Below are 25,157 nucleotides of genomic sequence, written 5' to 3' on the forward strand. Positions count from 1 at the left end.
AGTCCTATGTTTTGTTTTGGTTTTTTGGTTTTTTTTTTTTCCATAGAGGACCTGTGGTCTGAAGATGGCTGAAGTGTCATGCTGGTGTGATGAAGTGATCAGCTGATAGTGAGTTGTTGTGTAGCAGTAATGCTTCAGTTTAGGGGGGTTTGTAAGGTTTGAGTAGAAGAAAAAACCCCAAATCTAACAGTGAGATCTATATATTTATTTCCTCCTCCACAGACACCCCTAATTTTCTTGTAATGCAGCAACTGCTCATGTTAGATTTGATAGTGGAAATTAGAGCTATATTGAGATTGTTTACAGCAAACACTGTAAGGTGTGGACAGCCTTTCATTATATTTACAGCTTGAACACAAAGTCTTTAAAAGCCTCTCCAGGCTTAACTTCTTCCACAGGTTTGACTGTTATGTTAAAGCCTCTTGCCTGCCTGGCTTATTAAACAATTTAATTTGTTTGTTTTCTGGTATTGCAGTGTGCACCTGGAGTTAAAATGGTGCTTTAGCTAGTACCTCAGGTGTAGGTGTTGACCCAAATACTTCAGCCAAAAGTTTCAAATAAAATTTTCATGCATTGAAACAGGTGCAGAATATATATATATATGTATTTTATTGCTCTCTTATTTTCTGCAACACTCCCACAACTATAAGCTGTAAGTTGTAATTTAACAGTGTTATGGCTCTCAGCAGCAGGCTTAAAATGTAGAGTTCTTTTCAATGCCAAAGTGATTGAGATCTGTCCTCCTGTTGGAGCAGATTTGCACATGACATCTGCTAATGTGTGTGATTCATGGCATCCTCTGTATGACAGAAGAGCTTTCAAAAGCTGATTGCTTTGTGGTTTCTTTAAAAGCTTCAGTTCTTTAATAGCTGTAGACCTTTTTTTTTTTTTAAGCCTTTACTTAAAAGTGCATATTTTGTAGAATCTCATGCTTTTGAATGTAAGTGTACAATAATAGAAAGTATACATTGTGCCTTCTGAAGATGCAGCAACTACCTTACACAACTCAAACAGGGACAACATTCTGGTGTTGGTTTTGGAAATAGTATATTCCCCTGGCAAACTCTGCTGCTGTTTCAAGTTATTTTATAGATTTCTGTCTTAACATAAAAATAACCCATCTGTGAAGCCTCTGTGAGAGATGAGAAGAGTCAAGTTCATTTCTACATTCTGGATAATGAGCTAAAAAAAAAAAAAGCCTTTTTACTGTTGGTTTCTATGTAACTGCAGTTAAATTGGATCCCTCAAGCCTCATAATATTTCTCATCTGTTCAGTCATCTCAAAGCTGAGCTGCATCTTCTTGCTGGATTGCATACTAAGTGCACAAGTGAAACTGATAGGGTTTGGTTTGATGGCTGTTCTGGTAACCCTGTGAACTACCTGCCTCTCCCTACAGGTGGGCAGTAGTCAAGGGTGTCTGAAATGATTTCCACTCCAGCTGCAGATTGTTCAGATCTGTTTTCCTGTTAGAATGCAGTAATGAAACAGAGGCTTTAGCTCTCCAACAGTCTCTTATAATATGAAAGAAAACCCCCAAACCCTACTCTGCTTCATTTTCTGAGATGCAACTTTGAAAATTCAGCCTGTGGATGGACAAATGTGGTGGCCTTATCCTTGGAAACGCTTGTGTGCTGCTGTCTGAGGGAGCCAGGCAGGTCTTGCTCCCTCAACAGGAGCACTTTGCCACTTTGGAGAATTGTCTCGATGCCAATTGCAGCTCAGAGCCTGAATGCACCCTTGAAATGAAGTGGTTTTGATTCTGTTGCTGCTTACTTTGAACAGAGGCTGTATTGTATCCACTCTGCTCCGTGTCTTAAGGCCCCAAGCAGCCATCTTCCCACCTCCTGAAACACACACATGGCTCTGAGGGCAAGGCAAGCACCCCTGCAGATGCATCCAGCTGCAGCCATGGAAGTATTGGTCTTTTGCTGCTGAACTTTCTGGGACCTGTTCAGTCACAGGCAAGTCTGTGGGTTGTGTGATCACCATATTTCCCCACCCAGCTACTGGCATGGGCCAGGTGGGGAAATGATGTTCTGCCTGGAAGGGGTGGGGGGAGGTCCTGGCACTGTGGGGAATTGGATTTATGTGTGTGTGAATCCATATGGGATGGTCCTGGGAGCACCTGCTGTTGTGAAGATGCTTCTTGTCTGGTGCAGTTCTGTCCCCTTCCCTCAGGGGATGACTGGTGGCAGCTTGCAGTGCATGTTCAAGCAGGCATTTGATAGCTCTGGGGCTTCATGGCTGGTGGCAGCCATGCTCCCCCCACTCCCATCACCACCTTTCTACAATGCTGCAAATTGAGGACACTCCCCACTATCCACCCCCTTTCTTTTCCCTCTGGTCTTGGTGTTTTCTATCACCAGGACTGTGTTTAACATATTTGCTATGTGGATCAAAGGGATCTGGGTGCCATGGGTATGCCTGGAGTGTGGCTTGCCAAGCTCTTGTGTTGCAAGGGCATGTTCTCACATCACAATATTGCTTCCCCTCACTGCAGCCTCACAGGAGAGATTTGTACCTCATATATCAGCTTTGAACAAACCTGTAGTATAAACAAACTATGCATCTCCCTTGAGTCTGAAAAAAACAGGCTGTGAGAGAGAGCAAAACCAACATTCCTCTCCAATCTCAGAAGGAAAAAAACTAAATTAGAGAAGACCTCACCTTTCTGCTCTTGCAGAAACCTTGGGTCTACAGTAGAGCCAGTCAGTCAGGAGATAAATGAACACGGTGTCTCTGGAGCCTGCCATGAGATCAAAACACAGCTTGCAGGGGGAATAGCTCCCAGCATGGCACGCTGGATACACTACCTGATGCTTCTAACAGGTGGAAGTAGCATAGGGGTTATCTTTTTTTTTTTTATTATTCCCTTTAAGAGTTAGTTCCAAAAGTAGCAAGAATTTCAGAGAAAAATGTGACCTAAAAAAATCAAGTGAGGACTGAGGCTGGGTGTGTTGCCTTTGCAGACCCTGGCAGCCTGGTCTGGGGAAGGATTTATCAACAACCATAAAGGTTGTTGCGGGAAGAGAAAGTCCACTCATAGTGTTTGCCTTTGTTACACAGAGCCTGTGCTGCACTTCAGCTCTTCAAGGGTGGCCACTCAGCACATCTCCCAGTTTCTGCATCCTTCACCAAGAGCTGAGTTTAACTGAGGGAACTGGAAATGTGCTCCACTCTATACAATGATGGGAAATGCTAAATAACCTGGAGCAAGGGCTGGGGCAAGCTGTCACTCTTTGACAAGTTTAACACTCAAAGTAAGTTTAACACTCAAAATGAAGCTTTTGGCTTCTGTTGTAAAATGGGGCTTAGTCTATAACCCCACCCTCCCTCACCTCCATTGATGATAAGTAAAGATTTGTTTGCAAATTGTTAGGCTACCAATTTGTGGTAGGGATGCACAGCAGTGATGGACAGCAAAGAGATGCCCTGGAGAAAATAATTCTGTATTCTGAGCAGGGCTTGGCTGATGTGCAGTAAATGTATTCAGTGTGTGGTCCAGACACTATGCCAATAAAGAGAATAGCAGAATGAAGAGCTGCTCATTCAGCAATCACTATCTGCAGTGCATTGAATATATGGATCCCCAGGCAAGATGACTGCAGGGCCATGTTATAAAGCCAGTACTATAACTCATTTATAGTGGGTTTGAATAGAGGCTGTACCAGTAATTCTAGTCCTGACGTGTCCCAGTGCTGAGGATTGGTTTTTACATGCTGAATATTTTTAAGTTGTGCTGTCCCAATTTTTTGTTTGTTGGTTTGGGTCTTAGGTGTATGTTTACTACCTGTGTTGTGTGTGGTGTGTGAGATGTATCTATGTGCTGATGCAGACAAACAGTACAGATGAATACTTGAGGAAGCTCACTTCAGGTGTAAACAGCCACATCCTGAATGGAGACTTTTTAAACCCTTATTCTCCCCTTTAAACCCCTTTTTTACTCCCCCCTTCAAGACCTCTGGAATGGTCTGTGAATTACCTTGGGAGACAGGAGGGAGGGGGAGATCTGTAGTGTTACAGTGGCTTTTTGGAGATGCTGGTTGATTCTTGCAGTCTGTGGAAGACAAAGGTGGATTCCAGATTACTGTACAATTTTGCCCAAATATGCAAACTATTGAAAAGAGGCATTTTTTTATTTTAAAAGATCAGTCACAGTGATCTGAGGAACTTCTTTAACTGCTAGAGCTATAAGCAAATCTGTAAGTTATGAGGCAATAGTTGAGTACATCACTAGATAACATGTGGTCAGTTTGACCCTGCTGTCTTAATTTAGGAGGTCATTTAAAAACCACTATAAAGAAGAGCTTTGTGCTGCCTTAAAGGGATAAAGGCAATCTCTAAGAAACGGGCAAGCTTGCAGAGACAATCCCATTGGCTCGGGTTTTGTTTGGTTATTTCTTTTTTACTATCTGTGCTGCAGTAAATTAAAACAAAAACAAGTCTGGACTTGGCATGCCTTTGTAAATAAACTGCTGTGTGTGAATCGACAGCTTGTTACTCATTATTTATAAAAAAGTTTGTTATTTCTTCCACCAGAGAGCTTGTTTTGCCCTATATTAACAGAATGCTTAGGGTTACACCTCCCATCTCTGTCTGTATGGCAGCAGTCACACAAAGGCCTCACAATTTCAGTTGTGTCCCTTTGAAATTTAATTTTGTTGCCTGCTGGAGCAGAAGCAAGGATTTCAGTATGTGAACTAGGATTAATACTTCAAGTCTGCTTGTTTGCTCTGCACAGCTCACTTTACCCGTATCCATTCTGCTTCATTCCTCTCCTCCCACAGAAGGACTGCTTGGGGAACTGGAGTTTTCAGCTTCTAAAAGGTTCTTGAAGATGTGGTTTGTGAGCAGCTGTAACGCTGAGGCCACTTAGATCTGTCCACTCCTGACAAAGGTAAAGAGCCCACTTTCAAGACTGGATTTGGTGAACTGGGATGCCCTTTACAGATTTTCCTTTCCCCCCTCCTGTTTCCCTCACCTTTTACAGATGATCTGTCCTTGTCCTCATGTGTATTTAGCTTCCAGGCAGGATCATGTCAAGCCAGGACAGCTTTTGCCTCTGCTGGTGTATTGTGACCACAGGGACTGATGCTGTCTGGAGCAAAGAGGCTGTGTCTGCCTAAACACCTGTTTGAGAAAAACACCATTGTGGCAATGACTGATCTTGTCTGGTATCAGCAGGGAAACACTGAAGTATCAAACTTGTATAAATTCTGGTTTTCATCTCGCTGTACTGTGTAAGCTCTGAGCTGTGCCTGGTGTGATGTGATCTTGTGTGTGCTCAGGGCTCAGGTATGTTAGCTGAGCTGTGGTGGTCCAGGACTACCTCATTTTTTGTGGCTAACATGATGTGGGAGCTGGTTTTGGTGTCACAGCCTTGTCCTACCACCACTGATGTTCAGAACCAGAAGGGTGGGGAACTTGTTGGTGTTTCAGTGCCATCTGGCTACCAGGATGCCAATTGGCACAGTTGGCACCATTGTCGATGTCTTGGGTTTTTCTTAGTTGCTGTGAGGGATAATTTCACCCCAGCCTGAGCCATAGACCACTATCTGTTCTTTCTTTAGTCACCAGCTAGGAGTCAATGGGCAGATGAGTAAGTCTCTGGTTACTTAGTTGTGTCCTACCTGCTTGACCTAGGGAGAGGATATTCAGACAAGCAGTTGCATTCCTCTGGATGTTTGTTACCCCAGACTGCAACCTCAACTTTAGTATCCAACTGAAAACAAAGCAACTCCCAGAGACTGTCTTCAGGAGCTAAAGATGGCCTGTCTGCCTCAACTGGAAGGTCTCCTTTGGTGGTGGAGACTTCATTAATAGAGGGAGGAGGCAATTGGACTTGCTATGGGTCATGCTATGACCCATGACCACAGCAACCCTTGGCAACCAGGAATGTTGAAGAAGGCAGCTAATAGGGAGAAATCTTACCCCTCTCCTTCCAAAGGGAGAGGATTGCTCTCGTGGGGAGAGAGGCCAATGATTGATTTACACAAGGACACAAGGAGGGGAGGCACCCATCTAGCTCATGGATGTAGTGACAACATTGGGTGAATCGGTATTTGCTGTACAGTTTGTGCATACAGCAGAGTCATGGTGACCTAGGGCATAAAACAGTCTTAGCAGCCACGTTTGCACTTGTTTGGCCTTTGTTCCAGAACCCAAACATATGAAGAGTCTCTGATTCAGCAGGGAGGCTCTTCCCAACCTTTATCCCTCCTCCTTGCTGGAGGAGCCAAGGCATTGTTTTGGAACAGCTCATGGTGTCAGGTCTCTATGAAGCACAGCTCAGGCTGGAGAAGGAGAATCCATCTGCTTCCCTTGCTTAGGCCTGGGAATGCATCCCCAGCTATGCCAGCAAAGACAGAGCAGCTGCCAGTTTCTAGCTTGAAACTGAGGAAATAGTGGTGAGAGATAGAAGGTTTGTGTCCATGGGCCTTGTTTCCTCTTGAAGGAACATGTGTACCTGCAGCTTGACCAACATCTCTGTGAGATGATCTGCCATGGAGAAATTTACCTTGAAGGCTTCAGTCTTTTGCGTGGTTGAAGCTGGAGCCGGTGACGTGCTTCAGTCCGAAGCCTTCCCGGCCACTTGTGTGAAAAAGACTTTTCTTCTTCCCCGCTCAAAGCGTCCCCATCCCTGAACCATTGCTGAGCGAGTGGCGGCACCTCCCGGCAGTTTGCAGAATTTTCAGGAGAATGGTGATGTCCGGGAAAAGCCATGGAGTGAAGGAGCGGTTCAGAGCAGGACGTTTCTGGCCTGAAATAGGGAATTCAGAACGATATGGGTCAATGTGGTCAGGGCAGCCGAGGTGCTGCAGTCTGTCCATTCCCTGCTTTCTGCGGGAAGATCCCTAACCATGAAAGAAAATCCCTCTCGGAAGTTATATGATACATACAAACCTACCTGTTTTCTAGGAAAACCTATTTTAGCTACTTAGGCTGTGTGTATCAATACTGTGTCCAGTTCTGGGCCCCTCAGTTCAGGAAGGATATCGAGGTCCTGGAGCAGGTCCAAAGGAGGCAACTGGGCTGGTGAAGGGACTCGAGCACAGATCCTATGAGGAGAGGCTGAGGGAGCTGGGGGTGTTCAGGCTGGAGAAGAGGAGGCTCAGGGGAGACCTCATCACTCTCTCCAACTCCCTGAAAGGAGGTTGGAGCCAGGGGGGGGTTGCAAGACAAGAGGGCACAAGAGGTCTCAAGTTGTGCCAGGGGAGGTTTAGGTTGGACATTAGAAAGAATTTCTTTATGGAGAGGGTGATCAGACATTGGAATGGGCTGCCCAGGGAAGTGGTGGATTCTCCATCCCTGGAGATATTTCAAAAGAGCCTGGATGTGGCACTCAGTGCCATGGGCTGGGAACTGCAGCGGGAGTGGATCAAGGGTTGGACTTGATGATCTCTGAGGTCCCTTCCAACCCAGCCAGTTCTATGATTCTCTGATTCTATGAAATGTAACGATTTGCACAAACTGAGGCTCCCTCAGGATCCCCTTGTGTTTTCCTGCACTGGAAGCAGCAGCAGCAGCAGCATTCCCCTGGTTACACTGTGTTCTGCAATAATATTTCCCTCAGTAAATTTTACTGCTGCTTCACGTCACTGGGGTGTAGACTGTTACCACAGTGTGTTTGTGTCTTAAATAATTACTGTTCCTGGTGGCACTGCCAGGTGCCTTTTGCATTTCCAGACTGAAGGGTGGCTCAGTCCTGAGCATCCCACAAGCAGGTGGGAGCAGGGAATAGGTGTAGGGTAGCAGAACACTGAGAGGTGTTGTGTGGCTGTAGAGAACAGCCATGCAGAGGGATAAGGTGTGCTGAATATTTTTACTGTGTTTCTATAAACCAGCAGGATGTCACCATTACAATTCAGTGCTTGTGCCAGCTGGTCAATATTTAGTTTTGTTCTTTTATAGAGGAGAGGTGAGAATTTATCTTTTTGTAGCATCTTGCTTCCACTAACATGTTCTGAGGACATTTACCAGTTTTCAATCCCTTTTGACAGAGATATATTAACTTCTGACAATTTAAGACATGGTCTTGCAGAAGAAAAACACCCTATTGCTGCCCTTGCTGTGGGGAAAAGCTGCTTTTATAGTCCTCAGGGCATCCACACAGTGCAGGAAAGGGGAGAGGCACTGCATATGAGTCTTTATCAGTACTTCTGCTCCCAGAACTGTTTGTTCCATCTCAAGATCTTGTGTCTTTTATGGAGAGTTGCCTCCCTCTGACCAAATCCACAACATTCCTAGCATTTGCCAGGAAAAAGCCATGCCCTCCTGGCTTGACCATTCCTTTACTCCACAGGTGACATGTGTTACTTGACAGGATGGGTGAAACTGTGAGGCACTCTGTGCAGCATCTGTGCTGTGAAAAAGTGAAGATCTCTCTTGTCTGGCTGCGGGATGCTCCTCAGGAGGGGTGTAGTAGGATGCCAGTTCAGTAGTTGTCCCTCCTTCTTGTCCTAGATCTCCCAACTCTCTTCTTTAGGTTTGATGTGAACAAGCATGATTTCCAACCAGCTGTCTGTTTGATTCACACCCGTGTAAACCAGAGATGACACCGATTTGTTCCTCTCTTTGAGCTGTCCTGGCATGTTACAGACCTGCAGAGCTGCACCTGTGCCGACAGCAGCATGCAGAGCAGTGGGGTGCAGGCATCCCTGAGCCAGCAATGAATGGGCTGGTAAAGCTTGCTGGTGCAAAGCTGCACATCATAGCTCAGCCTGCATTTGCTTGGAACCAGGCCCAAGCTAATAAACCCAGCTAGATTGTTTCCAGACCCGAGCTGGCCCAGGAGGAGCCAGCACAAATGGCACTGCTCTGGGCTGCTTGCTCTTAATTGTCTCTTCTGGAGTGGGCCAGCTCCAGGCACCTGTAGGATGGGAAGGGAATGGGTCATGACCATCAGAAAGGCAGAATCACTGAATGCACCTAAACCACATCATTGAGGAGCTGCCTTGGCCAGGTTGTACCCACTTATGACACATCTCCTGATTCCCGGGCCCTTGGCAAGGCTTTTGCTGTCTCCTGCTGCTCCTCCGTGACACGCTGCAGTTGCTGTGGCTTTCACACAGAAGTTGTTTATAGGGTGCTGCTGGGTGGTTTGCGGGTGTCCCAGGGTTCTCGCCGGTCGTGTGCCTGGCGTTGGGGCAGACGGACGCCTGAGCGGGTTGCCAGGGGACGGGGACGGGCACGGGGGTCCCTCGAGGGGAAGGGGGAAATACACAGACCACTCCAGAGGCAAGCGGGGAAATGCAGGGGCCCGGGGCGCAGGGAGGTGCTGACCCTCTCCCGACACTCGCGGGGTCCCCGTTTTCCTCCCCTTCTCCGCCGGGGCGAGGCCGTGAGGGGCCACCGAGCCCGCGGGCGGACCCCGCTCCTCGCCGCACCGCTGTCAAAGCCCCGAGGGGCGGCTCCGGCGGCACAGCCCTCCCCCTGCCCGCCCCGACTGGCCCGAGCGAAGGGCTGGCTCTGCAACCCAGCCAGGATAATGGCCCGGGCCGCCTTCTCTCAGGCAGCCGGCCCTGCGGCGGGGGAGCGGGGCTGAGCCCATGAGCCGGTCGCGGCAGCAGGACGGGGCGCGGCGGGAGCCGGTGGGCAGCGCGTCCCCCCGGGCTGCCCCTCCCAGGTAGGAGCGCGGGGGGCGCGGCTGTCACCCCGGAGCTGCCCGGGCGGGATCTCCCTCACGCACTTCTCGGCGCCTTTCCGAGGCCGGTGACCCAGGGGCCGCCGTGAGCCCGCCGTGAACGCCCGGTGAGGGCAAACACGCCCCGCGGCGTTGCGTGCGCTGCCGCCGCGTCCGCCGTTGCCTGGGCGGCCGCTGCTTGAATGCCTCATTTGAAAAGCACCGGCCTCGACACAACCCCGGCCGTGTGCCGGGCCCCCTCCCCTCCCGGCTTGGTCTCTCCTTCCCGGGAGCGGTTACGGAAAGCCCGGCCGGTGTTGCCTGGAGAAGGGGGAAAGCCGACGCGCGGCGCCGGACTCCCTGTCCTTCACCGGCGAGCCGCCGCGGTCGGAGTGAGCCCTTCTACCCCTTCTCCGTTGACTTCCCCCTGCGGCCGGTGTGTGTGAGGGAGCCGAGCGGGGCTGCGGGGGCCGCCTCAGCCTCCCTGCTGAGGGCTGCGGGCAGCCTCGCGCCCACCCGGGCGGCGGTTAACGGCCGTTGGCGGCGCGTGGCGGGGTCTGAGGCGGCCGCACGCGGCGGGGTCTGAGGTGACCGACGGCGGGGTCTGAGGCGAGCGCCGGCGCTGACACCCTGTGTGCCGCTCGGTGCAGGAGAGCGGCGAGGGCCCGGGCTGTGGCAGGACGCGGACATGCACTGTGAGCTCGCAGGGGGTCAGAAAGTCAACGCCGGTCCGGCCCGCTTCGAGGTAACCGGTAAATGCCAGGGAGCGCCTCTGAAGGAACTGTCGCAGGTGACTCGTCCCGGCACTGGTAAAGCTCTCTTGAATCCTCAGATGTCCTTTAAAGTAACTGTCAGCAACGGCGGTGACCACACGGAGCCTCAGCAGAGCCCCCCTGAAATGTCAGCGCCTCTGCTCGATTTCATCCCCAAAAGAGCCAGCATATTCGAGAGGATCCCGATTCTGCCGAGGGCTCAGGAGCTGCGATGTGCTAGGGGCTCCAAAGATTATTTCCAGCAGCAGAAACATCAAAGCGTGAAGGGTGAGTTTAAAAACTGCATGAACCGAACACTACCACCACACACAAAAAAAGTAATTATTCAACCGCCAAACAAAAATGTTTACCAAGGTGTGTTGTGTGCTGCTTTGTTTTTTTTTTTTCCTCCACTTCATTTTGGTCTGCAGGATGTTTTCTAACTTGTTTATTTAACAGCAAGCTTGAAAACTTCATTTTTCTTTTTTTTTTTTCTGTGCACCTTGGAGGCACAGGATAAATCAGACTGTGTTTTTGCTGATGTGAAGCAGAGTGTTTCTCGATATTGCTTAAGAAATCCTGAGACCTGCATCTTCTTTAGTTCTGAGCGACTGCTTGTCAGTTGTTTTGAGGATGGTGCTGAACACTGGGTTAGTCTGTCCTGAGCTTCAGTGTGGGGTGTTTTTTTGTGAGTATGCCTGACTGACAATAAATGCCTCGTTCTTATTCAGCAGTTCCACCACGGTTGCTTGGATTTATAGTTTGTATTTCAAGGAGGTGTTACAAATGCTGGATTCAGGCAGTGAATCCTCGGGATTCCTGGTGCATGAAAGGCATGGTGTAAGGTCAAATTCTGCTGGTTAACAAATGCCCAATTTTCATCTATCTGTTGTTAAAGAAGGGGCACTCAATTTAGGTTAGGAATTGCCCACTGAAGTCTGTTAGTTACCCTTTTGAGGCAGAACTTGTTAATTGAGCTGGAATTTGCTAATCAAATTTTAGTTTTAAAGTACTCCCTATAAGGTATCACTGTGTGGATTTAAAGGGAATTCAAGTGTTCCTTTATGCCCCAGAGCCACTTGCAGACACATATGTGCACCTAAGGTGATTAAAGCAATGTTTTCTGTAATGTTAAAATGGTAATTTTTTTTTCTCTTCTCAGTCCTTTCCTATTCCCTATTTTAGAGATATACGTCCTGTTATCTTAAGACAGTTCCCACTAAGATTTTTTTTCAGTGCATCCCTTTCTGTCTATTCTTCTGAAAAGTAAAAGTAGACTGCATGCCCTTGGATTGGTAACATTTTCTTTTGTGAGCTCGTTTCCTAGGGTGATGGTACCTTTCATTGCCATGAAGTTATGTTAATGAACACCTCAATCTGTTCGAGGTCTGTCCTGCAAACTGTAGGATGTGTTTGTTCATCACCAGTGAATACAGACAGAGTGGAGCAGCAGGTTATAAATTTATAAATTACCTTTTTTAGTTTTCTGTTTGTTAATGCTGAAATTGTCCTCTCCTGAAAAAAAAAAAAAAAAAAAGGTTGTTAATGTTTGGCAAGAATGAAATGTTGTAGGTCTGTTACACAGAACCATGTTTGGAGGGGGGGAGAAGGAGGATTCACAAAGTATTGGGGGACAGCTGTGAGCTCTAGTACTGCTGTGCTGCTGTGAGTGCTGCCTGTAAAAGGAATTTGTAAGATATTCAAGTCCCTTGTGGTCCTACTTGTGAGGTTGGTGCCACTCAACTAGGGTTCATACCAGCTTAAAACCCTACCCATGCTGCATTGCCCTACCCAAACAGACTGTTGAAATGCTTGCTTGTTTTTTTTTTTTTTTCCACTTTGTGCTCCTTACTCCTCTTTTCATATTTATTTCTCTTGTGGGTCCTGCAGAGGGCAGGGGTATAGGGAGGGTAAGAAGAAAAGTGTAATTTCCATTCACTTGAAACTTGGGACCTGTGATAGGTGTAGGTGGGCACTGGGAGAAGGATGCTAATTCATCTTTCCTGACTGATCAGTTTCCCCTTTTCACCTCTGAGAAGTGTGTTTTAAGTTTTGTTGCTGTTTTTTGTTTAATGTATTTTCTCTCCAGGGTGTTACCTTGTGGTTGCTGCAGCATATGGGTGACTTGAGTCATGGGAGTAAGTAGGAGGCATCCATGGGCAGGATAGGGTTCATTTACTGAGCATGGTGTTATGCTGGATAACATTGGATTTTTCCAAAGACAACAACACTGTGGTTTCTCGGGTGGTTTTTTTTAATTTTATTTTGTTTTCTGCTTTTTGGGTATTTTTTTTTTCACTGTGAAGATGTTTTCAGGAGAGGCTAGGGAAAGTAAAATTTTAGACTAGAATCTGATTTCAAATATGTGGGATGTGGTGCTCCTTCTGACCTGTAAGGTGCCACCAAATGCCTTAATGCTCTCTCAGGTGTCTTGGAGTTCCCCCAGTGATTACCAACTATCTGCCAGCCCCTGCTTAGCACCCTGTGCTTCTGAGTCAGTTCCACAGAAATAACAGAAGTCACTCAATTACTCCCTGTGTTCCAACTGCAAAATCAGAGCTCTGTCTCATCACTCCAGATATTATAAGTGAGCTATGCTGTGGTGGGGACAGACGCTCATCTTTCAAGGAATGTTGCAAATCATCCCCCAACAATGCTGGCTCTCTCAGGAAGATAAAGGCCAGAGAACAGCTATATGTGGATGTGATACAGCAAGATATAGCTAAGAAGTGGGAATGAGGGAAATATTCAGATTTACCCAGTGACATGATTTGGGAAGGAAGCTGATGACAGCTTGATTTCAGATCATCACGCTGTGTGTCTCCTGCTCTCCAGCCCCAGAGTACCGTGTACTCACTAATTCCTTCCATGATCTGGGTTAGATTACAGAATGTGCCTCCTGGTTTTGGTTTATCCACAGTTGAAAGCTGCAAGTAGGGAGGGCAGAAGAGCAAAGCTAATTTTTTATAGTTGCCTGTAAAGAAAAAATACATATTTTTTCTAAACATGCCTTTGCATAGTTTTTGATTTTTTTCAAAACAGAATCAATCAAAATGATACACTACCCTACTAATAAAAAGGGAAGCTTTGAAGTAATCACAATGGGGAAAAAGCATCCTGCTGTTGTGATGTCTCTGTAGTGTTAACTACACTGCTTCACAGCATTTAAGTTATGATCCTGCAAAATGCTTCCATGCCTAAGCAAGTCTTTTTTTACATGAACAGCCAGACAAAAACTTGAGGGGTTGAGATGAGGATTACTTCAGGGGATCAGATCATGTGGGTCCAGACTTTGCAGGACGGAGTTGTTTACCAAAATAATCAGTATGTTGGAACAGTGCTTGATGTTTTGTTCTGTTTGGGAGCTGTTGAAAATAAACACTCATTTTTCAACTAGCCTGTCCTTCTAGTACGATTGTCTGTGATACACACCAGTCTCTTCTTGATCATTGGTTTCTTTGTGTGTCACAAAGGAGAGTATTTGTACCCAGACAGTGCTTCTTGGAGGCATTTGTGATCTGCTCAGCACAGAATAACTGTATCATAAGGTATGAGGTCCATTGCACAATATTTTCCTGGGATTCTCTGATTTTGGTACTGTTCTGTTGAATTTCAGGCTGCGGAATTGCAATTTTGAAAGTAACATGGGGAAAATAATTATTGTGAACAGAAAAGAAACTTTTGGTAAAGAAAACTCCAGTGGTGACAAAAGAGTAATCTATAAAGATGTCGAATATCTCAGTTTTTTTAATGACCTTCATTATGGTTGTTACTAGGAAACACTTCTTTTCATTCTTTTCCAGTTTCAGTCGGTGTACCTAATTCATGACTCAGTAGAAATGACGAGATTTATCCTGTTAGTTGTGCCACTGGGAAGTGATCCAAATGGCCCAGACCTTAGCAGTAACCACTTCAGATATTAACTTACAGTGGGCAAAACAATAAGCTGTTCGGGTTGCAGTAGTTGGATGTTTCCTTGTTGAGAGTATTTTTTTTATTCAGGCAAGGAGGAAGTGGTAGTTCTTTTTTTTTTTTTTTCTTTCTTTTTTTTTTTTTTTTCTCATAGCTGCTTTCAGCAAACATTCAACCAGTGTACTGAAATGTATTACTTTTCTTCTGCTGTTGAGAAGGAGGGTTAAATCTTGCCATTGTAACCCCTTGTGACTATTCCCTTGGTTAGCAGGACAGTCACTGAGTAAGTAACAGCTTATACTGTTGGGATATTAAGCAAAAGCATATGTTTTGGTTTTATGACTTATTAGGTGTATTGACTGGTCTTGGGACTGATTCTGCCATTTTCTTTTATACACCTTGTCTGTGTTCACCTGAATAATCCCACTGGAGCAAATGGGACTGCCTAGAGCTGATAAATATTATATGGACTGATAAGGAGACAGGGAGTGGGCTCACTGGTATGGTGATCTCTAAAGTCTCTCAATTTTATATGGAGCTATAGTAATAAATTTTTCTTCTTTTCATTGTATTTCTCTTGCTTGCTGGATTTGAACTCTTTACTGCAGAAAGGAATCTAAGGGTTTATTTGAACAGAGCTTGCAGTTACACAACTGCTTTTTATTTCATGGGCTGGTTTGCTGTTTTCTTAATTTTAAAAAATTTTTTGTAAGAGGACCAAGCAGAAGAAACTGCAGGTTAGAAAATGTGTGAATAAAGTAATTTGGGATAAATTGTGACTGTTCCCTCCTCCCTTAAACTGGCTCAAATGCTTACTTGTCTTTAATAGGAAAATAACTTGGCTACTTGCTGCTGAAAGTGGTTCTCATGATTTGTGTTGCAAAATCAGTCACTGAATTGAAGATGCTCCTCTTACGGGGTTAATTTAAGAGGTTTAACTGTAGCTAATAGTTACATTTTTTCTTATTTAGGGATTGGTAATAGAGAATATTTAGTAAATGCAAACCAGAAGAGCTACCAACCAACCTGTCATATAAAGGCATTCGGTACTTGTATAGTAACAGCAAAAAAGCCTATTCTGCTTCAGGGAAAAAATACAGCAATTGGAAAAAATGAATAGGATACATATTGTATCTGCCTTAGTATTGTGTAGAATTATAGGGAATAACAAGTAATATCAAATTACAGGAAGTAAATCTGATCTGTGGAAGAGATTTTTTGGCTTCTTAGGTTCTACTTGAAAGAATTGAAGTTAAAACTAGTAAGTTTCTTGCTCTGGCTTTAAAATGTTACATCAATAGATGGAATGAAAATGAGGATTATTATATGCTCTGTTAAATGGGATGAGAAGAAAAGTATCTTTTTCTTTCTTCTTTTATATTAAAAAAAAGTTTTAAGTCTCTATCTTGCAAGTACTTAAGTATGTGCATTACTGTGTTCCTGTCAGTAGTCTCATCAAATACAGATACTTTGGACTTAGAATATTCTAAATTATGTATTAAACTGTATCTAAATGGTTATTTGTATGTTAGAGTTCAACCCTGTATACAAATAAGATGTTAAAGTGTATGCAGAATATAATCTCAGTTTTTAATAGAACTGAGATTGTATTCTGCAAGTGCTTCAAGATTGTGTTAGTAAAAGTACTAAACGTAATGTGTCTTCTGGGAGGATATTTTCTTGCAACAAAGTTGGTTGTGATTTTTTTGTTTCTGCTTTCAGTGAGCAGAGATGCTCAGTATGTTGAATAGGAGGGACAAAACTGAGAGGATTAGCATTTGTAGAAGTCTTGCCACTAACTTTAGCTGGCTCAGGATTTCAATCCTGGTGTTACAGAAGTTCTTTATCCTGGGTACAGGGAAAAGCTTGTAGAACAAATAACAAGCTTGTATTAAATCCATCTGTAAGCTGGGAAGTAGAATAACGTATGGACTATGAAAAGAAATCAGCGAATATAATTTCCATGTTCATACCACGATTACCATTATTCTAGAAATGTGAACCTCTGCTGTTCAGTGATTTTGGAACTGTTGAAGATGTTGATGGCAGCGTAATTGGAGAGGGAATATAGATGTAAACCACTCCATTTTGTACTCCAGGTTTCTATCATTATATGTCAACAAGCTTGAACGAGGCGTGCAATCTAGTAATCCTTTCACAGTGCCTGAAACTGCTTTTAATAGACTGTTGGGTTTGTTTGCTTTTTTCCCCTCGGCCACCAAATGTTGTTTCCCAGCACACTGATGTAACTCAAAGAATACAGGGTTCCAAAGCAAGGGCAGTGCTCACTCAGTGTGGTACAGTGTAATCTTGCCCTACAAATGTGCAAACAATAGCAAAAGTATGTGTTTCTGAATATGGCCCAGCTGTTATCTTCTCCTGAGAGCAGGGAGCGTTACAATGACACAGACAGAATGACCAGTTAAAACCACTCATGCTGTTTTATTGCGTTTAAATGGGGCATGCAAAAAAAGCAAGAGCCTGTTCCTCTGTTCAGATAAGTATCAGTTCAGACTACTGCAGTAGTACCTTTCTGCACAGGCTTTGAAGAATAGAGGCAAAGAATTCCCCCTTTTTCCTTCCCCTCCTATTGGCACCCAGTATGTGAAATCTCAGCTGGAACCCAGTACTTTCTGTTCTCAGAATCTGTGCTTCACTAGTAATGTGGAACAAGGTGTTTTCTTTCTGTCTCTCTCTCCCCCTTTTTTTTTTTTTTTAATTATTTTTTTTTTTTTTTTTTTTTTTTTTAATTTTTTTAATTACAGTCTTTAGTTTGGCTGCATTAAATGACTGTTAATGATGGACATTTGTCAAAAGGAGACTACCTGAAAATCCGATGTGACACTGCAGGAGGAAGGAAATCCAAATTCTGTGCTTTAGCTTATTTTAAGGTGTTGAGAATTTAGGAATTAAAAGGTTGAACTCAGTCAGATTATCACAATGTGCTTGAATTCTCTCTTATTTTTTTTTTACAATTGTCAGTTGTTTTAGAATGAAGAGAAAGCAAATACATTCATACATGGTTTTTTGCATATTTAGTCAAGAGGGAAAAATGACATTAAGACGACATCATCAAATACTATAAAACTACCTTTTTAATAAAGATCTCCATTGTTGTTCTAAGTGCTTAAGGGGTTGGTGGTTTAGTTTATTTTGGAACTTGCTGAACTATATGAAGTGTGTCTCCAGGGGCCTGGTATTTTAATACCTAGTAGAAGGTTGTATAACAGTAGATGATGTATTTTCCCTGCCTTCCAATGCTGTAAATAAATTACATGTGCTGGCTTGGGCGAATGTACCTGAGGTGTAAATCAAAAGCTAATATAAGAGGAAAAAAACCAATTAATGATATGTTATAACCAATTGGGTTTTTTTATCCATTTGTTTGTGATCAAGAGATGTAAGAGAAGTAATATGTATAAACATGTTAACATGAATTATGTCCCAAGAAGAGGTAGAGAGGCTGGGATTATTTTAACTAAGTCCTGTGATTCACTGCTTTTTAATAATTTGCTATGGTTAAGTCACTTAAATACTGAAGTCAGCAATCCCCTAGGCAAAGAAGGATAATATAATTTTAAGTGTATTGTAAAAATTGAAATTTGATGGCTTCCACTCTATAATCCTATCTAAGTCTTGGTTGTATTAAAAGGAGAATAGGTACATGTGTCAGGTTTGGAGCATAATGAGTTTAGAGAATGGTAAATTTGCTTCAGAAAAGTAATACAACAGTTTATTATTGTGAATGTTTTGCTAAATACTGCATGCTTAATGCAATCCTCATTCCTTTATAATAAGTTTAAATATTAATTCTTTGGAATGCTAGATGCCTTAAGCTAGATAGAAATGCTGTGCAGTTTCAGATATCTAGAAGTGGGCTTGTGAAACAGGATATTTAACTGGGAGAGATGAGTAGCACATTTCAGAGTTATTAGGGCAGAACAACAACACATGAGGATGACTTTAAGTTATAAAATTGTTTTCTGTGCATGAAGATGAAATACCTTAGAGTTATTTATTTGAAACACAAGAGTAGATTTCCCATGTAGTAGGTTCTAGGTTGCATTTTTTCTTACTATTTTAACTCCTTTTTAGGCGCCTGGCTCTCTCTAAAGCAGCTGGCTTTGATTTAACCTCAGTCCTTCACTGAGAGCAAATGATCAGGCATGATGACTGTGTTGTGCTCTTTGATGGAACATCTCTATAGTGGCAAACTCTTCAGAGAGGAGACTGCTTAGGACAGGAAGGGTGCTTGAGGAAAGCAGCACTTTGCACTCAGGACTCATTTCACTCTAAAACAGCTCTCACTTGTTCCTTATGTAAGTCCTGCCTACTTCCCAAATCCCAGCTCTGCTGGACAGAGAAGAGGGAGTTAAAGTGAGAATAGATAAGAGAGGAAATTTTTGTTTTATTTCCCAGTATTTTCTGGGAAAATCCCAGAAAGGATTTAACACGAGTTTTCATAACTCTTGCTTTGCCCTGCTGCTCCTGCTGAGATTGCAGGGAATTGTAGCGTTGACTTCAGGAGGAGGCCAGTGCTGAATGTTTTTGAAAATCCCATCCATGCTTTCTTGAGGCAGGAGAGAAATCCAAACATTAAACCCTCTCCCAGAGAGGAAAGCGTGCAGTCAGAAGCAGCCCAGTAACTTGTATACCAAGGTCAGTCAGCATAGCACATTCACCTTTAGTTTTTCTTCCTGAATGGTTCTAAATGTGGTGTGATCTGCCATCGTAACATGAAACAAGCAAAAATGGTGAAGGATTGTGCCAGCAGCTGACATGGCCAAATGTATAATGTTTCAGACAAACAGAGTTAGGGTGCTTAAACTCCATCCTAGGCTGTATCATCTGATGGCAAATCTGTGTACTGTTCATGAGCAGCGTGTGGTGTAGAGAAAGCCAAGTCACTTTTGGAGCCAGACACAGTGGAGTTGTTTCAGCACGCTATCAGGGCCAGCTTCATTTTCTGTGCTGAAGGACAGAGTTTGTTAGTTCAGGTGCAGAGCTCAGGTGATGTGGCTGTGCTCTGAGACTTGATCTGGTGGTGTTGCAGGATGCTGCACTGCAACACGTAGCTCCATCAGCTTGGGGTTAGACTTGCTTGGTTGTGGCTGCGCCCCTTCCACTCAGTGTCTGTGTGGACCAGATTTCTCTCTTTGCTGTGTGAAGTACGTGGTGCTTGCCCTTGTTGGTAAGTCAGGTGTGAGTGATGAAAAGAGCAAAATACATATTTGTTCTCTTTGGGAGAGGAGGGTTCTTAACAGAACATTTTAGTTCAGATTCTTACAGTTTGTCTTCTGGTTTGTGCTGCCAATTGCAGAATTGTTGCTGAGGAACAAGTTTTCCTTTTGCTTCAGTGCTTGACACGTTGAGGTGAGGGAAGGACGTTATGTTAAGGGAGCTGTGTTGGACATAGCCAATAATAAATACCTGTTGGGAAGAAAATTTTATCCCTTGATTTGCTGGAGCAAGCAACTTCCAGCAGATGGAAAAATTTCCTTACCACTGGTGTTCTTGAGTCAGAAATCACCTAATGGATTGGGATTGTGTGCCCCTTGGGCTTGAGATGCAGGTAGCTACAACAAGGTTCCTGAGATCCTCATCACTCCAGCAGAAAAGGTTATGTATGCAGCTGAGACTGTATCTCAGACTTGAAGAAGAAGCAACACTGCATTCCTCCTTTCTGAATGTCTGACTCTTGTAACGTTCAGTTTCCCTGAAGTCATCAGAGCTGGTTTATGTTCAACTGAAACTGAGCTGGCCTGTTTCTACTATCCTTAGTCATGGTGTAGATCTGAACTTGACACCGTTTTAAAACCAAGATGGCTAAAAAAGAAGGCAGACTTGAGCCCTGGAGGGCTACTGCATAGAAGTTTGTCTTCTTAAGTATAGACTTGGTTCACTTGGAAAAAGAAAAAGATTTCTGGCATTTTTAATCTGAACAGTTTTTCTACTCTTTTTTTTTTTTTTTTTTTTTTTTTTTTTTTTTTTTTTTTTTCTTTTTAGTACACCACAAATTTGATTATATTCTTTTTCTCTGAGTTCTTAAACTATTAGATAAGTTTTGCTGACTTGTCATATTTTTGTGGGGATAAGCTACATACTATATATGTGAATGGTTCTCTTTTCAAAACAAAGATCCCCATGCATTTCAGCATCTCTGCTTTGAATGGGTATGCAGGAAATTTAAGGGTATGTTTACCACTACAGCCCACTTGCTCCTTCCCTGCCATTGAGGCTCAGTAACTTATTCATCTACTGTCTTAGCCTCCTGGTTTCTGTCTTTGTGCAACTTTGCTGTTGACTTATTTTTAAATATATGTAAAGTATTGTAATTTACTTAAATTGTAGGATAAATACGTGGAATTATGGCAAGTGGTACAAATAGCTTTTGGTCTGCTGAATGTGCAAATATTCACTCAGAATCTGTCAGGGTGACTTGGCCAGCTTTTGTTAGAAACATTATTTATATAAGATCTCCTTTTTCTTCCTGCATCCTGTCAGAAGCTCTTGGGCAGAATTTAGTGGCATGAGTACTCGGATTACTTTGTCAAAATTCACTTTTATCCCTCTTTGCTAATAAGTTTGCCACTTCCACAAATGCTTTTACAAGTGTGCATATTTTGCAAGATTTGTCATAGAAAGCCAATATAAAGAGGACCAAAATCTAGCAAGTGAGAGCAAAGCATTACAATAACTAATCATCAGGAGAGCCTTGAGCCTGAATGTAAGATGACATTGGCTATGAGTACAGTTTATTTGGCAAATTTGAGTGAAAACATTGGTGTTTTGCAGAAGCATGCTGCTTCAGCTTAAGTTTCTCAAAATGGGACTAACCTGCTTGGGGAACTTTCCTTGCTCTGGGTTAGTGTTAATGCCAACAATAGAGTTTTTATTAGCTGCTGGAGAAGTTGCTGTGAGACTTGAAAATTAAGAACAGTAAACATTAGAGGTGATAAAGATGTTTTATGCATGGGGTGGATGTTTTGGCAGCAAGCAGTCACTGGAGTGACAGGGAGGCATTTTCAGAGCCTAGATAATATGAGGCTTGAGAGGAAACTTGGTGAACAATAGCCTCATAACCAGCTAGCATTTAGGCAAAAATAATTATGGCACTAAATACCACTTGAGAAAATGATCTGCAAGAATGGATACAACTTCTAGTGTGAAGGCTCATGACTAGAGCATTTGATAGTTTGATGAGCAACCCAGATTTGGAGCATATGCCATCTATGAGAAGGACCTTCTAAACATGGAAACCACTGATTTATAGATCAGGGTTTTAATGTGTGTGTGCCCACACATCTTTCAGAGGCACCCATCTTGTCCTACTGGTATGAAAGTAAATCTGTTGTATCCTATCTGAAGCTGAATGTGGCTGCAGATTTTTCCCTGTTGGTGCTAAGTAGTTTGTGAAATGCAGATGATATTCAGCACCTTCTGTCTCTTCTACCTTATTCTTCTACAGGGGTTAGGTGGGCTTGACACTAGGGAAGGTATTAACCACTTAGCTTTTGAGGTGTGGTGTCCAAGCAGCCTGTGATTTGTTTGTCATTGGAGTTTTTAAAGGTGGGTGGATGGAAATCCTGCTGGGGGATGTAACTCCTTGGGCCTGACCATCTTTCCTGTGACATTGTTAATTCCCACATTGAGCTGCTTAGGGCATTATAAAGGGTGCCAAGAGGTCCCTCAAACTCTAATACTCCAGGCTTCTATCCTCTAACTTAGTAAATGAAGTTCAAACCCCTCCTTGTCTAGCACTGGTGTTTCTGGCCACCCATTTGTTTGTCAAGAAAACACCAAGAGGACATACAATAAAAACCAGACTGAGCGAAAGGCTCTAAGAGCAGCAGTTGGGAGAGCCAGTGGTGGGACAACTGGGCATGGAAAATGATAGATTTTTGTGTGCAAAACAGTTGTGAAATGTTCTGTGGCATTCTGGGGACATGCCACTGCTAACAAACGATTGCCTGTTGGGGATAGAAAATGCCAACCATTGTTCTGAAGAAGGAAATAGCCTTATTGATACTGAATTAGGGCTCACATTGAATTATTATTATTCATTTGCAATGTATCCTGTTTTCCAAATATGAAATCCTCCAGTGCTATCAGCCTTTAGTTGTTGGTCGTATCTACATCCCTGTGGTCCAGGTGGAGTTTAGACTGTTTAGAACTGGGGAAGTATTGTGACAGAAATTTACATTAAAAGAACAGCTGAAGGAAGCTGTTCTGCTTCTTAAGAGAGTTCAAGCTTCTTCTCATTTTTTAACAAGCCAGAGAGTGAGGCTGGCAGAGGTCAATGTGTTGGTAGATGAGACTTAAGCTCCTGGGATACATTTTGAAGTATCATATGCAGCATTGATGACAGAAATATAGTGGTATAGGAAAAAAAAAGTTGCATTTTGAATGGGGTAAAAACTGCTTTGTCTATAGAAACTGAGAGGCACAATAAACATTTCCTGCAGTTACATTATTTTGTATATAGCTCTGAAAGTCTGAGTTTTGTCCTCAGTGTTATCTAATAGTTTCTACTGAAATCCTGACAGAAAATAGAAAAACAGTGCCTGTGAAGTTTGTCAGTTGCTTCAGATTATGGGAATAATAAATAAAAAATAGGAAGTGACTGGCATGCAACATGAATTTCCTAGGCAATGATCAGTAACTGGACAATCAGTATTTTCATACAGTCAAACACATGAGACTGTACCTTGGTATAGAGGATGTAAACTGTTTGTATAGATGGGAGGTTGTGTGCTCCAGAAAGATGTGATGCTGAAAAGGACTGGGATGTCATATTCAGCTGGTATGAGAAAATAAATTTCCAGTGGGGTATGAGGTAACATGATACATTATTATAAAGTATAGGGAAGTAATGTTATCTGTCTGCTAAGCATCACTCTAGTTGCAGGAATGTAGATTAATGCTCTACTTTCTTAAATGGTTTCGAAAAATGAAAGGATTCTGAGGACTGGAAGCTGCTAAACTGGATGTGGTACAGATGGATTAATGGAAGATTAAAGGCAATCAGGTCTCTTCTGGAGATGCACCAGAGGAGAAAATATGTGGTACTTGAGGATTTTTTTTTTTGGATGCAGATAAGTTCAGAGCAGCATCTTGTGGCTGGAAACCAAAAGAAATCAAAGAATAAGGAAGACCTGTGGTTTTGGCTGCAAGGATAATTAACCCTGGCACAGCTTAGCAAAAGATGTGATAAATCCTCTGGTACTTGGAGTTGTTGAGCTAGGTCTGGATGTTCCTACAGAAGAAGTGATTCATTTCAACCATGGGCAATGCATTTAGTGGTAGAATCTAGAAACTAGATGAACAAAGTAGACCATCCCAACAGCTTCCACTTGCAACCTGAAAAAAATAGGTCCCAGGCCATCTTCTGCTGCAGTCCTTGGCCTGCTATCCATACTGAGGCCAAATTTAGGGCCTCATTTTGGATTTTGTGACAAGCAGTAGGGGCAGGAGGAGCCATCACCACATCACTATCACATATTTTGGCAGTAATTATGGTAAGGCAATCACTAGCAAGTAATGTTTCCTCTGTACCCACCCTCTTTCCTCTTGTGTCTCCAGCAAACATCACCACTCCTCCCTGACTAGACTGGTCAATCTTCAGAGATGTTATGATGGAACCTACTGTCTCCTAGGCCCTGGGCTGAGCCCAACTAAAACTAAGTGCTGGGTTTAAAACCTGGACCCGTGGGGAAAGAGTAAAGGCAGTGATGGTTTTCAACATTAATGTCTTCCTTTTCTTTGCTTTCTGAAATGAAAACAAAGCCTCTTAGCCTCCTTCCTAGCAGAGCACTAGTGACATACTAACACAGTTATTACAGAAAACATTGTGGCCCTCTCTGGTCGTGATGTTTTCTTTCTGTGGGGAGACTGAAATACTAACTCACAAATAATGTCTTTAGAAGTCATATTAGTCACACATTTTTAAGACATTTCAAAATCATACCAACCTCCTTCTGAGCTTGTCTGTTGCTACCAATGATTCAAAGTTTTGAAAACTCTCCTTTAGTTTTGATTTACATTTTGGTCTTGGGCACTTGTTATTTCTGGCAAATGCCAGCTCAGTTTCATTAAAGAAAAATCTGTTTTACAGCCACGCGGCTCAGATCTGCTGCGCTTCTAATAATTGATGGCTGGTTTCCTTATTTCCTGCATTGTAGAAAAATAAGGACCTTGTTAGACCCAAACAAGCCTGCATAAAGTCACAGTGTGAAACATCAGGTTGGGGGTGAGCAGAGCAGCTGTGGCCAGGTTTTACAACTTTGGGCCACAGTTGATCGAGGCAGCCAAGGGAAACTGAGAGATAGCCATGTGACTGAAATTCAGTTGAGTTCTTTGGCTCCCTGGCCTGAGATTTATATTTGTGACACCTTCCCCTTCTGTCAGTCCCTGGGCCAGACACAAGTCTGTGTCTGTATATGTACTTACAGCTCTCTGCACCCTGTGGTGTGGCTGTTGTGCCCGCTGCTTGCCATGCCACCATGGGACATGTCTGTTTCCAGTGTTGGCTGTCTTGCTCCAACAGCCCACAACAGTGCAAGTGTGTGCCTTGGAAGAAAGCAGCTGCCATGTGGTAGGTATGAAAAATCAAGGGCAAACACTTTCAGAATTTTTGCAAGTGGGCAAATTAATTTCAATCTGAACTGTCATCACAAGGGCCTTTTTTCCCTTCCCCTTTCCTTTGGGTGGTATATTTGATTTATATTTTTGAACAGGGCAAGTGATTGTCCTTTGGTGTCCACTAAGAGCATGTGCAGTTCAGTTTCTTTATAGATGATCAGTTACAGAATCCTATCTGCTTCTTGGTTTATGTTATTGTGGACAGGTTTCTTGAGGGTTGGGTTTTTTT

At 43.5% G+C, this 25,157-nt stretch overlaps 1 protein-coding gene across 2 annotated transcripts in view; it reads left to right on the plus strand.

The window, feature by feature from the left end:
- Window positions 1-9,522: 9,522 nt before the first annotated feature.
- The window catches only part of GLIS1 (GLIS family zinc finger 1), a 185,202-nt gene continuing 169,567 nt past the window's right edge, over window positions 9,523-25,157 (plus strand). The window contains exons 1-2 of one of the 2 annotated variants that reach the window (XM_071750088.1): window positions 9,523-9,626; window positions 10,274-10,663. In XM_071750088.1, the coding sequence (XP_071606189.1) occupies window positions 10,312-10,663 (352 nt within the window). In that variant the 5' untranslated portion in view covers window positions 9,523-9,626; window positions 10,274-10,311. Of the gene's footprint in view, window positions 9,627-10,201; window positions 10,664-25,157 lie in introns of those variants that run through there. The other variant, XM_071750089.1, reaches the window with a different exon arrangement.

The sequence above is a fragment of the Heliangelus exortis genome, chromosome 8 (assembly GCF_036169615.1).
Source record: "Heliangelus exortis chromosome 8, bHelExo1.hap1, whole genome shotgun sequence".
Classification (NCBI taxonomy): domain Eukaryota; kingdom Metazoa; phylum Chordata; class Aves; order Apodiformes; family Trochilidae; genus Heliangelus; species Heliangelus exortis.